Source organism: Melospiza melodia, chromosome Z (assembly GCF_035770615.1).
Source record: "Melospiza melodia melodia isolate bMelMel2 chromosome Z, bMelMel2.pri, whole genome shotgun sequence".
NCBI classification, from domain to species: Eukaryota; Metazoa; Chordata; class Aves; order Passeriformes; family Passerellidae; genus Melospiza; species Melospiza melodia.
Genome location: NC_086226.1, coordinates 35,630,578 through 35,648,806, shown reverse-complemented (window position 1 = coordinate 35,648,806; position 18,229 = coordinate 35,630,578). Strand labels below are relative to the sequence as shown.

At 36.3% G+C, this 18,229-nt stretch overlaps 1 protein-coding gene across 2 annotated transcripts in view; it reads right to left on the bottom strand.

Moving 5' to 3' along the window:
- Positions 1 to 18,229, bottom strand: part of RGS7BP (regulator of G protein signaling 7 binding protein) — a 34,088-nt gene that overhangs the window by 1,027 nt on the left and 14,832 nt on the right. The window contains exons 3-5 of one of the 2 annotated variants that reach the window (XM_063180055.1): positions 10,438 to 10,568; positions 2,725 to 2,872; positions 1,389 to 1,459 (exon numbers count right to left, since the gene is read on the bottom strand). In XM_063180055.1, the coding sequence (XP_063036125.1) occupies positions 1,389 to 1,459; positions 2,725 to 2,872; positions 10,438 to 10,568 (350 nt within the window). Of the gene's footprint in view, positions 1 to 1,388; positions 1,460 to 1,504; positions 1,983 to 2,724; positions 2,873 to 10,437; positions 10,569 to 18,229 lie in introns of those variants that run through there. The other variant, XM_063180056.1, reaches the window with a different exon arrangement.

The window sequence follows — 18,229 nt, the reverse complement described above, 5'->3', positions numbered from 1 at the left end:
AAACCCCATATTTTAACACAAGCATGTACACATACGCACAGAAAAGAGATTTTATCATTTATGTGTCCTAGCAGCACCTACACGATCACAGAATCATTTATGTGTCTAAGATTGTGTCCAACCCCTAACTGATCATCACCACATCTCCAGAACACGGCATTAAGTGCCAGGTACTGCCCTTTCCTGAACATCTCACCACCTCCCTGGCATTCATTCCTATGCTTGACAACCCTTTCCGTGGTAGATCCCATAGAGCACAGAGAAAATAATAACCTGAATTTTGCATTTGAGAGTCTTACAATGCTAATTAACAGGATCTCCATAATAATGATAATGATTACCTGATCCTGGGAGACATCTCTGAGTTTTAAAACCCTAGGATGCTTCCTATCCTGCTGCACAGGGGCAGTGATCTTCTGGTCCTTGTTGAAGGGCAGTGTTGACACCAGGCAACAAAGAAGAACTCTGTATGCCTTTATCTCTCTTCTAAATTCAAGTATCTCTATGCATTATATGTCCCCAGTTTGTCTTTCCCTTCCTTATTTCCAGCACACTCTTTTCTTCTAGACTAAGCCTGGACCTTTCATCACTCTTCCAGTCTTTACAATGGTACACATCTGTATCACTAGTGATTCCCTTTTACTTTTCAACATAGTTTTCAATCAAGCTCTCCTACCATGAAATCTTACTTGAATAATGAATAGAATCATTCTATATTCATCTCTTAGCGTATTATGATGAATGCCAGGCTGCTTAGTTACTAGGGATAAGATCTAGGACACATTCAGTACATTTCATCAGCTATCACTGTGCAAAGACTGCACCACATTTAAGGAACACCCATTATCAAGAAGAAATCAAAAATTATTACCTTAATGCTGTTCTCACAAACAGAGTGTGCCTGTAGATGTGGAGTATTTAACATGCCAACAAAATGAACGCCCATTGCTAAATACATGCATAGGATGGAGACCCTGCCCACCTGTGCATTTCTATGGGGTACCTGATAGCTGTCTGTGGGAAAAGCAGCCTGGTGGCAGACGCAGGGCAAGTAGCTTTTCTACAGAAAGTCAATGTCAGGTCACAGAAGCTACAAGCCTTATAGAGTAGTTCTGCTCCTGCCTTTGCATCACCAGGAAAAGTCTATTATTTTATCTACAGATACTGTACCTATAAATTCCAGAATATCTCATGTGAAACTCAAGAGGCCAAAGATCATGTACTAGATTCTGGCTCCACTGAATCAGCAGGGAAGAGACTTTGCCTAGATTTTTCTTTTTGTACTTTCCATAAAAGGACTCTAGATTTTTATTATTTTTTTGTATGTAAAGGAACGAAAACCCTTAAATTATCTTAATTTTAATAAATAAAGAAAATTCAAAACTTACCTTGATTTTTCAATGGTAAAGGCATAGTCTCCCTGAGTTTACTTAAAAGGTTTTTCATTTCTCTCATATCTCTGTGGATACAACAGTTTAAAAAGATACAATGGAACAACAATTGGAGACTGCACAGGGTATGGCTCACAGTTTATATGCAAAAATAATGGAGCAATAAATACAAAAATCTACTGAGCAAGCATTTGGTTTACATACATGTCTCAGAAGATGCATACCAAAAGAAAGAGCAATGAAATTAATAGGGGAGCACTTTTATGAAAGTGTGATACTAACTTCCCAGTTCAAATTTATGACCTATTCTGGGACTTGAGTATTTAACATTAAAAGCCTCTGGGGGTGCAATGTGACCCTTGAGGCAAAATACACAATATGTCTTAAAATTAATATTAGCTAGTAGTAATATCATCTTCATACCCCTTATCAGCATTTTGTAGCTTGTGCCATGAATGTGTTTCACTGTTCAGAAGAAAATTACAACATATGCAACTAATCCTTGATACTTAACACTGCACATTAAATGAAAATTTTAGGAACAGAGCTATCATTCTCACCTGCCTTGGAAGGACTCTGGCATTAGATTTTCTGGAAGGCAGATGATGGAAAATATGATAACAACACATCATCTCCAAAAGCAAATCACATTTTGATACATTTTGAAAGAGGCCAGAAATTTCCAAAGAGTTCCCATTTAGCACATAGATGGCAGAACTAAAGGCTGGCAAAGTCTTAATGCTTCCAGGATTTAAATCCAATATGGTCTTGCTTCATTCTTCTACAGATAAAATGGTTCTCAGAAATGCAGCAGAATGATTAGTAAAAAATTGCACTGTTTATTCTCCACACTATGGCCCAGTAGAACAGAACTTGGCTTTATGCAAATGAGCTTGTTAACAATTCAAATCTCAGCTGCAACTTAGTATACAAAGCCTCAAAATAGAACACAAAGAAATGTTGGCCATCAGGATTATTCTGTAGTAAAGGATCTCATTTTTGTCTTTCAACTGCATAGTTAAAAGAGTAAGATAATACCGCTACAACATTCCCGTTCCCCTCCTAAAACTTCCAAATTTAAAACTATGGGTGAAACTAACTGAAATTAATTAGATTCTGTGGTTTTAATTTTGAAATGCGTAACTGGAGTCTGGCATATTTCAGGAATATTTCACAAAACCAAAAATTCTGTTAAATGTACCAGAGAAGTTAACAGGTTATTTAATTTACTTATAATTTTCATAGTAGCAACACTGGCTGTCAAATTAAAAAAAATAGATAAATAAATCCTGGAAAGAAATTTGTTTGTTTAGGAATGAAGTACTACACATACCCTTCAGTGTTTTCAATATCTGTGGAAACCTGCCATAGATGCTGTTGAATATCTGTTGGTGATAATGATGTGTCTTCTAAAATAGGTACTTCAGAACTCTCCTCCACTTTAGCATCTAAGGTCTTGGGTGGGCCACAAGGTTCTTTTCCTTTAAAATATTTAAACAAAACATGTATGCCTATTATTTATTGATTAATACAGATACTCAAATTATCTAATTGATGCTTTGAACTTGACTTTGCACAATACAAATGGAGAAAAAGACTGCTTAGATGCAAACTCTGAGTAAGAACTGTTCAGAAGCAGAGCAGACCACGCCAAGGTAGAAATCAGTGCTGCCATATGTTACTCTTACCAATTTTAAAGGGTTCAATTAAATTCCAGTGGCTCTCATGGAACACAAAATAACAACCAGAAGACAAAACAGAACAAAATAAGTGAGGAAACTACAACACACACTCTGGAAACAACTTCAAAAGTCTGACACTAAAGAACACTGCAATCCTTGTCTCCAAGTACTACAGCAATACTGAAGGAAGACCAAAGACAAAAATGAAATTCTGAATTTTATGATTTAACAGCAATATAAAGCTGCCACCACCCACAGCCCAAATGCATTACATTCTGAATTTCTGTGTTGACACCTACCTAATTCATGCTCCCTGTATGAAAATTAAATATAGTGTTGAAATTGAAGGGAGGTGCTTCATGACAGATCTTCAAGGCTATTGTGAGGAAGAGAATGGGATAAAGGACTGGATCATGATAATGGAGCATTCAAGAAAGTTAACCATTACAAGATTATTTTGGTAAACCTGCAAATCTCCTTTGGACTACCTGACAGCATTTCTTATCTGTAGTGGCAAGAACAATTCTGGCACCAAATACAGAAGGAAATTCACACTGGAGTGCATCCCAGATACTGTCAACATTTAAACCAGTAGTACAAAAAGTTGCATAGGAAATGTTTTTTCATTTCACAATTGTTGCAATTGGAAAAGTTTTGACATCAGTACAAATCTGAGTAGTTTCTGTAAGGTTTGACAAAGTATATGAAGAACAGCTAATAGAGCCATGGTCATTCAGGCCATTTTTCTGGGACGCTAGAGGCCAAAACTGCAGACAATGGTATACTGTTCTTCCACATCACAAATGCATATCCCTGCTATCAGGGAGATAAACTTGTTCTTTAAAATATAGAACTTCCTGAATCATAAGACAACATTTTTTGGGTAAGTTATCTAAATAGTTACATTCTGGTAAATTATTTCCTTGAAAAAAAAGAAAGAAAAAAAGTTATTCTTAGCTATGTGTCTCAAACTAGATGCTGCTAATGTTACAGAGGATACTTGTTTATGTTTTAATGCTCTTCAAATCCGATAGGAAGCCCATTTAGTTACCTAAATGAATCCTAAAGAGTGCATGACATGACCATAACAAATTTAGCCTCCATGAAAGAATCTCCTATGTCCCTTCTTTGCTGCTTACTAACTTATACTTTGTCAAATCCTTCTGTAATCCACTTTAGCCATTGAAATGATAGATTATCCCAACAAAAGGAAAAATAAAATGTGATGTTTTCTGATGAAGTTGTTTATGTGAGGTCATCAAAAACCCTACATGTCCAGGAGAAAGTTCCAGAGAAGCATGATCATATTCTCCTTTTCCAAAAGCAGTGGAAATGAAGAAGTGAAGGCATTATAAGGGAGGGGAGACAGAGAGAAAGAGACCAAAACCTTTCTGTTGGTTACAAGCTGTTATGCTGAGATTACTCAATTGCTTGTGGAATAGCAGACTAAGCCTACTTCACAGATTACATATTTTATATTCTGTATCACCCTGTAGGTTTAACTTTCAAATTTTTCTTGTCCTTAACTGCAGCTTATGCTGTTATTTTAAGGTGATTCATATAGTAGTACAGTTTTCATTGTTCAATCATATAAACTTCATTATTTTTCCCATCACAAGAAGTCCATAACACAACATAATGTTACCAATATCTCACATATTACTTTTTCACTAAAAAGGTTTCAGGTAAACCATCTTATGTGCCACTGATATCACAAGGCATTACTCATGAAACAGGGTATTAGTGGATTGTTTCATTATCTTTAAGTGTCATGGTGGAACCCTGACCTGACCCTTGGTGACACGCTGGAGAGACGCATTCTTCAGGGATGTGAAAGGTGTTTCAATGGAAACAGTAACAGCACTAGATGAAATAATAGTAAAGGTTCTTTTTCTCAGCTTGAGAACAGAAGCAGAGACTGTAATGTTCTTTTCATCAGCATAAAGACAAGCTCTTGCAGATTTGGCAGAAGGAACTACACAGATCTCTTTTCACCTAGAAAAAGATTACCAGTAATTCTGTTGTATTGTGAGCAATTCATGAAGCCTTTCTTGAATTTCAGATCATTTGCTCAGTCTCTTGAAAGCAGTTAAAGAGTCAGCTAATAATAAAGGCTTTGCTTGAATAATGTATGACTCAGGCTTAACATTTCTACCCTGGTCACAGCCTATAGGGAAACAAAAGCTTCTAAATCTTTTCATCCTTACAGTCACTGGGAAGGATATCTTCTGTCATAGATACTTCAAAAAATTGATATGAACCCTTAATTTTACTTTCAATGTAGTCAGTGGAAAGATTTTTAATAATTTTAGTTGCAATGATATATTCTTTCTTTTCTCATCAGTAATTCAGTTTGTTTGTTGTTTTGTTTTTTTTTTACTGTAAGAAGCAGGAAATGCTTTTGATATGAAATTAAATCAATTTAGTTAAATAATGCTGAGGATCAAACGTGAGTATGGATAAATAAGAGGGCAGAAAATTGTCAGTTCAGTAACATCATCATTTATGTGTCTCACCTGTTGTGCTCCTTATTGCTTCTGTGGTGATCTCTGTGTTAGCTGTCTTCATGTAACCCTAGACACCTACTCTTAGTCATCACCTAATTTGCACAGAACTGTGATGAATGAAAAAAAAAGAAAAGACAAAAAAACCCCCATTCCTCAGTATTTCACTGCAGAGGAACTTGAGATCTTTGGGTGGCATACCAGACTAACAAAGCTGAGAGAATCCCTCTTCCAAAAAGAGGGCAGTGTTTACATCAGGTTTCTAACCTGACAATTAAGGATAAATACACAAGCTATATATTACAGCTAAACTGCATGAGCAGGAAAATCTACAAAGGGGAATAGGAAAGAATTGTGCAGGAAGTAAAAAAGGTATTTGACAAATATGGCTAACAGCCTGAGGAATTTAATTCTCCATTTACACTCAGGACCTGCAGATCTTGAAGACCGTCTCACTGGAAACACTATTATTAAAGAAAATGCAATAGGAACAACGATTTTATGAGGAAAGTTGTGTTACCCTCCTTCCATGGCTGTTCTTGTCTCATTCCTTCACTTCTTCATAGGGTGCACGTAAGAATGGGTGTCTCTTGATTTTGTTTCTCCCTACCTGTGTGCTCTTCTACACTCCTGCATCCTATCCCTCCTTGCATAAGTGATATGTGTAAGTAATAGTACATATCTACCAGTCTTTAAATAGAACACTATGATTGTAGCACAACCATTAAAAAATCCTTCCTTTACCCTTCAAAACTCTAAAAAGCATGTCATTTAAACAAAGCCAAAAAGCAAAAAATCTCTCCACTGAACCAAGGGTTCATTTTTGTAGTTCATAAAATAAGCTATCACTTTTAGGTACTATTTTAAGGAAATTCATATTTTTATCACAAAACACTGGAAATACAATAATTAACTCTATGAATTTCTTACACAAGTAGTATGCATGCTTGATTTTCCTGTAAGACTCAATTCTTGCCTTTTTTGCATGACTATACAGGTACCTGTACTTGGTTAGTGCTGGCATCATTCTGCCCTCACCTGTTGTTTATTCATGTCAGGTGGGACTCACATATCTCAATAACTGTTATTTTTTCTTCATGATGTGCAATAAATAAAATATATGACACTAAACAATTAGGATAAAAGAAAGATGTAGGCCCAAGTAAGTACTTATATGTGTATTAGTTAGCCAGAACTCCTGGCATTATGGAAAGGAGGAGTAACAGATTAAATGATCAGGTAGCCAGACTAAATAACTACAAAACACTTGAATTAAAGATACTTAGGCATGATTACTTGTGCTCTTTGCAAACTTTCTGAATACTGAACTGTTGAATCATTATATATTCTCAACACTGGGCTTTTGTAGTGTAGGTATCTTACAAAAAAAATTATTGAAGAGCACTTACCTCAGTTTACTTACTGTATAACACAGCTGCAAATTTTTATGGCTTTTGGCCCCACTGTGGCCATTACAACTCAAAGAAATAGCAGACTATCTGACTTTTCTAGCAGCAGTTCTATAACAGCAATAATTTATTCTAAAACACGGCAACCATGCAAGAAATTTCTGTACAGGAAGATTTATATATATATATATACAGCAAATAAAGGAATATTTGTTCAGCTGAAAAGAAAGATAAGGAGATATGAGAAGATATGTGCTGTGAAAGGCAGTCAAGACCCTGAGCTCAGACCTTCAAATTTTTATGTGGTGTTTCCTTAAGAGAACATATTTCCGAGTAAGACATCTTTTTTCTTTTTCTGCTGGCTGAGTTTCTCTTCGGAAAAGAACATCAGCATCAGCAAACTGCCTTAGTTTTATCAGTTCTGTAGCTTATTTGATAAATTCTGATCAAGCTACCAATACCTACATTATTATTTACAAGCCACAGGTTGCTGAGAACAGTCTGCATGTCATTCTACTTGAATCTCTGTTGTGTCCTGACTAAGAACATGAATTGGTCGGATCTCATGGGAGGTTTAAAAACCTAACATACAAATTGTCTGGCAAGGAAGAGGGCTAGAGAAGGGAAATGCTACATCCACATGGAAAATATTACCCTCAGAAATTAGCTTCAAGACAGAACAAGAACACCAGACATGCACACCTATGGGTTAAGCAAAAGTTAAGGGCACAAGAAACTTTTTTTTAATATGGTCACTCAGATAAAAAACTGTGAAAAACTAAAGAAGTGGAGAAACAAAAAAAACCAGCAGCATCACAATATATTTTATAATGGTGAGGTTATTGTCTCTTTCCTTCCCAGAGATAAATTTATGCACTTTGCCTACACTTCATTCTCTGTAAGTAAAGAAACCAACGAAAAGTATGGGTTCAGAAAGCTCCTTTGAAAATGGTATGTTCTGTGAGAACATAGAATAAATAAGTTGCAAAGTCATCTAGTGGAACATCCCACTGAAAGCAGGGCTAGCTTGCATCAGACTGCTCAGGACTATTTGAGTCATCAGTATCTCCAAGAATGGATATTTCACAGCCCCTCTCGGTGCCAGTCTAGCATGCAGCTACCTTCATGGTGAAAAAACAACTAACACAGGACTCGAATTTCCATCATTGCATGATGCCCTTGCAATACTACTAGGTGTTGCCAATACTAAATATTTAACACAAAAAAGCTATTGTCTATTGGGTATTCAAATTATTTGAATCCCTGTCATCATATAGTTTTTGCCTACTATGTATTTTTTTTCAAAAATGTCACAGAAGCTTGAAGCCAAGTTACTGTGTTTATCTCTAAAACACTCTGTCTGGCAAGGACAAAAATCACTAATCAGTAGGGCCAGAATAACTAACACGATGATCTCTGTGGTGAGTTGAAAAACAGATGTCTATCAAAGTTAACCTACTGCAAGGTAGGAACTAAGGTGTAGCTCTTCTAATCCAACTTTAGACATTGAATAGTTTGAAGTTTAGCTTAAGCTATTAATGTAAATTCCATCCAGAAGCAAAAGGGAGAGACAAGACATTTCACAGTTACTCAGGTCACTTTAAGCTATTTACTTTCAGCAGTTCAGCAGATGGTTTGACAACTGTTGCCGATGCTAGGAAATGTGGTACAATCTGTCTTAAAAACAATGACTCATTTCAACAGCTACTATTATCTTGTTCTACAATGGCTCTGCTAATTCTCTCTCTTCCTGTTTTATAGACTTATTTTTGACTTGAAAAAATAATTCAGAACCACAGTTAAGCATTTACAAATCTCCCATTCTTTCTTTCATAATAAAAATATCCCTGGCTTTAGCAGTATTCTACAGGTAGATATGAAAAGTACACTACAGGATCTTTTAGCATGACAGGAAATGCAACAGGTTCTTTGCAAGATCTTTATTACAGTTCACTACAGAACTTTTCCTTGCTTTACTATGTTTTTTATTGATGAGATACTATCTGGGGAAAGAGTAGTTACAATCAGCACAGATACAGCCCTAATCAACCTGCATCATCACTGAGCAATGAGGTTACTAAGTAAACTATTCAGTAAATTATCAGCATTTCTACATCTTCCTTTCAGTAGGCACCTAATCAAGAATGAAATGTATACTTGAGAGATGCATTTTCACTGAGTGAGGACATCTCCTTTCAGTTCCAAGTCTATTATTTGTTTTTGTAAAGGTGGGCATCTTTTGAACTACTTTTATCTACCCTTTGCTATGGCAGTGTTTTAGGAATGATACTCCCCAATTTAGTGCTATCACTGACATTCTCCTAAGCCACAGGCTACTCTCTCTCTCCCCCTCCTCTTTCTGTTGGGGCAGGCTGGAGTTGAGAATTGGAGGCACGAAAGGTGAAGATCACAGGTTAAGACAAGAACAATTTACTGGAACCAGTAAGAGATAGCCAGCAGTAAGAGGTAAGCAGCAGTGAGATAAGAAAACTAATAGTAACAGCAACATTATTAATAACATATCTTGCCTGACAAATATGTCTAATAACATTACTAAGTTTGCCCACTTGTCTGACTAATGACAGCTAAAACTTAAGGAACTACTTTTTTAAAAAAGAATCAGACTTTTAAATGGTGAGGACAATAGTGGTACATACCTGGTAAGCCACACTTCTGTAAGAATGATGATGAACCTATAGATAGGTTCCTACAGATACCTATAGGACCTACCTATAGATACTTATAGGACCTACCCATAGATATATATATATATATATATATATATAATTCACTTTACAGTTTGGTGCTTGTTGTGATTTAACCTTGGACATCAATGAAGCCCCACACTTGCTCACCCTTGTGGGATGAGGGAGACTACGGAATGGGTGAAATTGAGCAAACTCCTGAGTTGAGGAACAGACAATTTTCATAAGTAAAGCAAAAGCCATGCAAGGAATTTATTCACCTCTCCCAATGGGCAGACAGGTGTTCAGCCATCCCCAGAAAAACAAGGCTACCTTATGATGACTTGGGAAGACAAATGCCATCACTGATATTCTCACTTTCCTTCATCTTCCCCTTCTTTATATGCTAGGCATGATGCCATATGGTCTGGGATATCCCTTGGGTCAGCTGGAATCAGCTGTCCTGGTTGTGTCCTCTCACAAGTCCTTGGGCCCGCTCAGCATCCTTGCTGGTGGGGTGGGGTGAGGAGCAAAAAGGCTCTTGACCTCGTGTGGGTTTAACAACGACTATAACTAAATCTCTGTATTATCAATGCTGCTTCCAGTGTAAATCCAAAATATCACTCCATGATGGCTACTATGAAAAAAATTAACTACACCTCACCCAAAACCAGGAGAGTGTTTTATCTTTCATGAATATTCAGGCATGCCCAAAAAGATTGTTCTTTTTCTAAAACAAGCATCTGCATATTTGTGCAATCCAGTACCTTTCCGATGAAACTGCAGCGATCCTAGCAGACATATGGACTTTAGCATTTCTGTTGTGTACATTTCTAAGCAACACTGCAACTGGATATATAGTCTACAGATTTCAGGATGGATTTCACCATCTTCTGGGCTGCAATGAAAGAGAAAAATGTAGTTAGGAATGAGACTAGAAGAATGTGAGGGCGATAAAATCCACTTCCTTACTATTGCTAGCAGCCACATCTGCTTCACATCAGAATCTGCTTCACAAACTATTATACTTCTTCTACCTAACAGTATTTACAAACAATTCATTAGAACTATAAAACTCTAGGCTTAGCTTAGCTGAACTTGAGCTGTCTTTGGTAAGACTATATGTCCTTATTATCTCCTCTGTTTTCAGAAAATGGGTAAATAAGTGACTGAGACATCTTCTCTTTAAATGCTTTGGATAAGTATTTTCTGTGAGACTGAAGCCGTTTTCTGCCATTCTATTTCAGTTACCCTTGGTCTTGACAGAGATGCAGATTACTAGGCCACTGTAACAGTCCCTGTTCAGTTTACAAATCTTCTATCAAAAGTGATCAACACTACTTTGAAGACACTCACAATAGAAACAAGTCAGTTTTAGCCTACTCTTTCTATGCATTCTACCTGAACTTGTTTTCCCCCATATTTAAAGTAGTGATGGGATATTGCAGTGTGAGGAGAATGGGATGCACAATACTTTTTTCAGGAAAGTAGTAACAATATTGAAAACAAAAATTGAAATCCTACACCTCCATTTTAGGAACCAATTCTCATGCTTGGTTGTAAAATCAGGCATTAAGTATCACTTTTTTAGGCTGAAATCACAGAAGTGGAAAACAGTACAATGCTTAAACAAGAGAAAAATTAAGCTAAAAAAGAAAAAAAAAACCACCCCAGAACACACTAAAGACTGAAGAGAAATTATTCTGGAATTGGAGGACACAAAGGACGATTGGTTCCACCTGCCAATCCATTACAAAGCAGATGTCATCAAAGAGGCAGGAAATTACTGGAGCATAAGTTACAATTGCTGTGGTCTATTACTACAGGAACTACACCAAACATATGGTAATAAACCTGCCCATCCTAGCAGCTTTATTTCTTTTGGCTAGACTGTAATACTTTTATTTCCCTTAAGCCACATCTACTCTTCTACTACTGAAGTGAAATCTTCATTTGTTGAAAAATTAGCATGCATGATACTTTCTGTATCTTATCATAAATACAGAATAAAGCTCTGGTACAGAATAAAAAGGGTTCAACCACAATTCTGCTTCCACAATGTGTGCACCACTTACTGTTTCAGCCCTATTCTCAATGAGCACATAGTTACTTTCTTTAAAGGAAAAAACTTTAGAGTTCAATTTACTTTCCATATTTAGAATGTACATCCAAAATTTAGGGCTTCAAACTTACTGCTTATTTCATGCAATATCTAAGTCCTGAAGCCCCACCAATAGACACACAGGTCTATTCAGTTTCTATTTAAGTTTCCTAGATGTCTGAACACTTCTCTATGGCCAAGGTTTCTTCTGTCCTGAAGCCATTGGCTTGTCTATTCCACCTGAAGGGGATTTGCCCACACATGTTCTTGTGCAAAGTGGGGCCTGCAAAAAATTTAAGCCACCAGCAATGGTAATAATTACCTTTTTCTGTTCAATTATGAGAGCTCTTTTGATTGGGAGATACAGTTCTACTACTCTTTCTCATGCAAGAAAAGCTGAATCGGTCTAGCTCTCCTGAGCATTAGAATTATTTAACTACAAGTCTGTCCCTAAGAGAATTAGACGCTACATTGTGACAAGGTAATTTCCTTGTAGCAGATTTGGATAAAACAAAAATATGGCTGTTCTATTTTTCTCTGCACTATTTCAGATAGTTAGCAGTCCTCAGACCCTCTTGGAAGTCATGGCTACTACAGGAATATTGTTTGCAATGTTTATTTATAATTTACGATGTTCCTTTCTAGCTGTCACTGACAAAAATATTTCAAGGTCTGCACACAGGTGTAAGGAAACAGTGTTTTCCTTACGCAGCTGGTAAATTCCTATAAAGCAAAAATGTGAAAACTTTTAAACATTATTGTTCTTAGTGACAGAATTTTTAATTTTGAAGACTGGGAAGGTAGCAATTATAAATAAGATGCTTGACTCATGAGCCAATTCAGATTTATTAGTGGCTTCCTATTTACAAATAACTTGGAAGAGTATTCAAAAGCATAGTAATAGATATTTTAATTGACTTTTTTGCTGTCATAAATCTAGTGTGGTTTTTATTTGCAAACTCTATTTATGAACAGTATGACAGTAAGAACTAGAAACATCAATAATATATGCATGTTCCAACCCATTCTTGTTTTCTCAAGGATATAGAACATTTCTAACTGGACTACGGGCCACATTCTTCTGTCATTTGCAAATCCAGAGTAACAGCAGTGATATACAAGAAAAATATTATACAGAGTTTATACAATGAGAATAATTTCCAGCCCACTATCCTCACTATTGTCTCAAACTATTTAATTAGTGTTTAGTTGTAATAATGACCACAATAATTCCATTAGTTTGCAACCAATTTGCTTCTATCTTCGTATATAGACCTCAATTTCATCTCTGAAAGCCAAATGCTCTGATATGAATGCCAACGTGGATTTATTTTATAATCCCAGAATTCTGTGTACAGGGCTTAACATTTTCTTTTAAACCATTATCAATTTTTCTACTTCTGTGTACAATGCCATGTCATAAGAAATGCTGAATATGGGACTAGTACAGACATAAATTTCAGAATGCTGGTTACAATATGTTTATGATTAACTATTATCAACTATTATTTAATAGTTATATATCAAATCAATATTTATATACAATGGAAAGTTAATGCAAACTTCTAATATTCTCCCTCAAGTCAGCTGTTCAGTTAGTCCAGCTCATTTTTTTTTGAAGACCACTTAAGTTATTCAAGAGAAACCTCATATAACATGATCTTATACAATGCTATGCTAGACTTGTTTGTAACAGAACTATAACATAAAATAGCTTATGTGCACGTGGATATATGAGAGCTAGCACAGCACTGAGCACTTGCCCATCAGACACAGACCAGCAACTCACTGTTGATGGTATAAACGTAGTTACAAAATTGAAAATTCATAAAACAGTAGCTTAAGTTACACAGTTTATTAGGCTGCTATTGAAAGTATAATTTCTTTGTAAAAACAAAAGTAAGTCTATAAAATCTGTAATACATTATTACATTCTTATACTTTACCATTGGTGAAATATATGAATTTCTTTTTCATAAAATCCTGCTGTTTAAAAGTCATGCAATGTTGTTCAACTGAGTATGTTTATAAAGCACTGACAATAAGTGGAATTTCCTTTCCTTTTTATTTTCCTAAACTGAGATTTGAAATAAAACCTATAGAGGGAGCTCTTACACCAATCATATAAGTACCCATCATTAAGAGAGGTAAATGAAACTATTTTGGTAGTTATTTTAAAATTCAAAGAAGAAAATACTAAAATGCTCCTCCTTAAATGCAAAGGAAAAGAGTAAAGATTCATTAAAAAAATATTTTCCCTCCAAAATAGTTGACAGATCATTTTACTGTACCGCCAAAATGTTGGTTACAACCGAGAAACACCTTGAGATTTGCCTGAATTCCCACAGGTGCCCAACATTCACAGTTGCACGAAAATTAGTGAAATCTAAGTGAAATAAGGCAAAACACAAGACTACTAAAACTGAAAAATTATTACCGTCTAACTCGAGACTTTTAGTCACACGTTTACAACAGAACAGCATTTTACTTTAAGTATCAACAATACAAAAAACATAGACAGATGTACTATCTCTGGTTAAAAGAGTAGCTAAGATATATGAAGGGTCTGGTAAACCTTTTTGTAAAAGCATTGCTTTGACAAATTCTATGCTTAACTCCAAATATAAGTATTAATAGTTCCAAAATACTATAAGCCAAAAAACTATCTAGACATATAATGAAGTCTGTCAGTCTTCAAAGACAAAGGAAAATAAACATTTGTCCAATCAGAAGTGAAAATTAAATCGTCATATTCTGTCTAATGCTCTATATATGTGCCTCCCTTGAAAAATAATGTAACTTGGCTTGAAAAATTACTGTCCACAAATACTACCCTGTAGATTGTATTTTAAGTTAGTGTCTGAAACACTGTAGTTTAGAAATACAAAGCAGTAAAAGGATGAAAAAGAGGAAAACCAAAACTTACCTCAGACACGTGGTGCTTCTGTTCAGACACAAAGTGTGACAAATACTGCAGAGGAGATACCACTTAATCCCTTCATATACCAAGTACCAGAAGCCCCTTTGATTACAGCTCAGGTTCAACAGCCTACTAAACCTGCCCCTGCTTTTGTATCTTAAACAGACTGATTATTTCTCTCTCATGTAACCATACACATTTTTAGGTTACAAAAAACTGGTGAATTCATTTTGAATATAGGTAGAGAAGTTGTCCAACAATAGTGTTTTCTTCTAAGCAGTTCCTGGGAAAATGTTCGTATTTGTGTTCCTCCCATTTGCTGGTGTTATTTTTAAAAGAAATGTACACAAACTGCTGTCAGTCTCAGTGCCATGTGTTGGTTTGTTGTTCTCTTATGTACTTGTTGTACTTATGTAATACTGTGATACAACTGCTATTCCCCACCCAGTCCAGCCAGGAAAAAAGCAGGACTTGTTCTTCCTAGCAGACCCATAAATGACTGCAGTACTGTTCTTATTAAATCAGATTGTTGTTTTGAAGCGGTTACAACAGTGCTTGCAGTAACAGAAGACATGATCAGGTTCAGTTTTGTTAGAACAGTGTAAATCTCCAGTAACTCTGATAAGGCTGATGGAGTCAATCTGAATATGATACAACCAGCAGAACAAAACCACAGTGCAGTGGCTCACATTTTAGACACTGCTAACTCCCAGGTTGATAACATTTCAGATATTTCCATGTTAGAACAATTTAGATACAACATTAAAAAAAAAAAAAAAAAAAAAAAGGTTTGAAATTATCAGAATCAGAGATCAGAATTTTCTAGACTTCTTCCCTCAGAAGTCAGTTTCAATGGCCGAACCAACTCAAGAAAGGGCAATAGGCAAATTACCAGAACACTATCCAAACTACTCCACTAGAGGACAAACGCAATCATAAATCACTTAGTACATGAGTAAAACAGCATGAAACAAGAGATTGCATGTAAACTCCCCTCTAGGCAATATCAGATGTGTTTTATGCAGTTGCAAGGTTCTGGTAGTGATGGTGGCAACATGGTGCCAATTGTGGGATGAGGTGAGGGTCTTCCCTGTGCTGGACACAGCCAGTTCCTGCAGCTCTGCAAAGGATCCTTGCCAGGACACAGCTGAGCCTCTCTGCAGAGCAAAAAACTTATTTTCAAAAACAGCAAAAATAGCCACAAGGAGAAGGAGTGAGGGGGAAAAAAGGAGTAAGAAACGAGAGGGAATATCAGGGCAAGAGAAAGGAGGAGGGTCTCCACACCAGAGCAGATCTTCTTTGCAGCCCACGGAGCACACCAGAGCAGATGGATGTTCCTGCAGGAACAGCCACCTGTGGAGAACCTATGCTAGAGCAGATTTTTCTGACAGGACTACTGCTTGTGGAGAAGCCCACACTACAGCTGAGGAGATGTGTGAGGAGAAAGGAGAAACAAAGCAGATTGCTTATGGACTGTAACCCCGTATTCCCATCCCACCTACACCGCTCAGGAGGGTGGGGGTGGGTAGAGGAGTCTGGAGTGAAGTTTAGCATGGAAGCCAGGCAGAAGAGGTGCTAGCTTGATGTTTCTTTTCTCATCCCATTACTTAAATTAATAATTATTTTAATTGGCAATAAATTAGGATAATATTTCCCAAGTCAAGCCTGCTCTACAGACAGTCGATGTGCCTATCTTTATTTCTACCTAATCTTTCTCATTCCTCTTCTTCCTGTCTTCTCCTCATATTCTGCTGAGGAGTGAGTGAGCAAGCAACTGGGTGTGAGTTTGGGTGTTGTCTCAAAAAAGGATAAGCTAAGCTTAAAATCCCCAGCAGGACATTTTAAAGTACTCAGAATTCCAAATGAAATTGCATGTGTGTCTTCATTTACACTTTTCAGTTCTCATAAAATTAAAAAAAAACCCCAAAAGGTATGGCTTTACCACCACACCCTAACCCCATTTTTCCTTCCTTCAGCTGTCTGACCCTTGCTTCTACTTCAGAGAAATCCAGGAGACTTCCGCACTAGTCAAATATCAGCTGAACAGGGCCTTTTTCTCTGCAGGTTATCAGAGCTGTTGAGAAGGTGGTGTCCAGTCAGATAAAAGAAAATTTTGGGTGGGCCCTCAAGTCAGCCTTGTTAGCTTTAGCCTCAGCTGAACAAAAAAAATAAAAATCCCACAGCCTCAAATTATATAATGCTGAAGAACAGTTAAATCAAAACCATTACACTGACCTTCCAGAAAAGATCTGTGCTAACCAAGAAGGAGACAGTGACATTAGCTATATATGTAATAACTTGTAAGCTTATCTAGGAAATTCCTATTCAGAACACTGCCTTGTCAGCATCAACAAGTTGTTCTCAAATGAATTTGATAAAAATGTAGAGAAGGCACAGATAAGTTTGTGCTGTCCAACAGGCTCAAGCCCAGCCTCTTTTAAATTCCCTGCAGGCAGCTGATAGTCATGCTGCCCGTGGATTTGCCCTTTGACTTTAGTTAAGCTTCTGTGTTATTTAAAATGTCCCTTAATCACTCACTGTTTGTTAATGGAAGATTTATAAACTCCACCTTTCAAAAGTCTGCAAAATATATATGGATTTATACCTACACACCCATCCAGTTCCTTTGATTAACAGTTGTACAAAAATTTTATGAATACTAGTATCTGATGGGAGGTCATTTATGAAATTGGTTCTGATCTGTGTGGACAAACAGGGTAAAATTTTCCAGAGAGCCTAAAGGAGAGTGAGGTGCTTCAGGTATTTGATGCTGTAGGATATCTAGGTCACAAGGGGCTAGAAACATACTAGATGTAGAAGGAACTCTGCTGCAGGCAAGTGATGCCATCTGCTGTTGACCATTCTCAGGACACTAAACCAGATGATTCCTAGATTTGTGACACTTCCTTTTTTCATTTTATTTCTGTCATTAGCACCTTCTTTGAATATAAATTTCAACATTTTTTCCCAAAAGGTATTCCATAAAGCATTAGAGTAATCTGGATACCTGCTATCTGTTTTTGTAACTCAGATTTCTGGTTTTCCATATTTCAAAATGAGAAAACCGGAGTGGTTGTGAAAATATGTTAAAAAGAGACGAGGCAAGGAATAACACATTTGCTTTTTCTCAAAAATATTACAAATCACTTAGTTAACTATTTAAACTGAAGGAAGGATGTTCTTTAAGTTTCACTGTGATTTGGATAAGAGCTATATTGCATTAACAATTATTGAAAAAATCTATACACTTTCGTAATCCTTTTTTTTTTTGGCTGCTAGTCAAATAGACCAATACTGTGACTGCTACAATTCTAAACTAGAAGGAAAATAGTGCATACACTAGATATTTCCGGTTGCTCAGAATAAGGTGGTGTTTTTTATGTATCAAATGCTGCTAGGAGTGCTTGAATATATCATGCTTATACCTCAAGAGTATTTTTATCTTTTTTAAAAGAAATATTCTAATTTTTTAAAGAAAAATTCAAATACCTCCATAGAGAAGTATTCAAAGTGAAAAAGAAATTATGTTATAGAATCA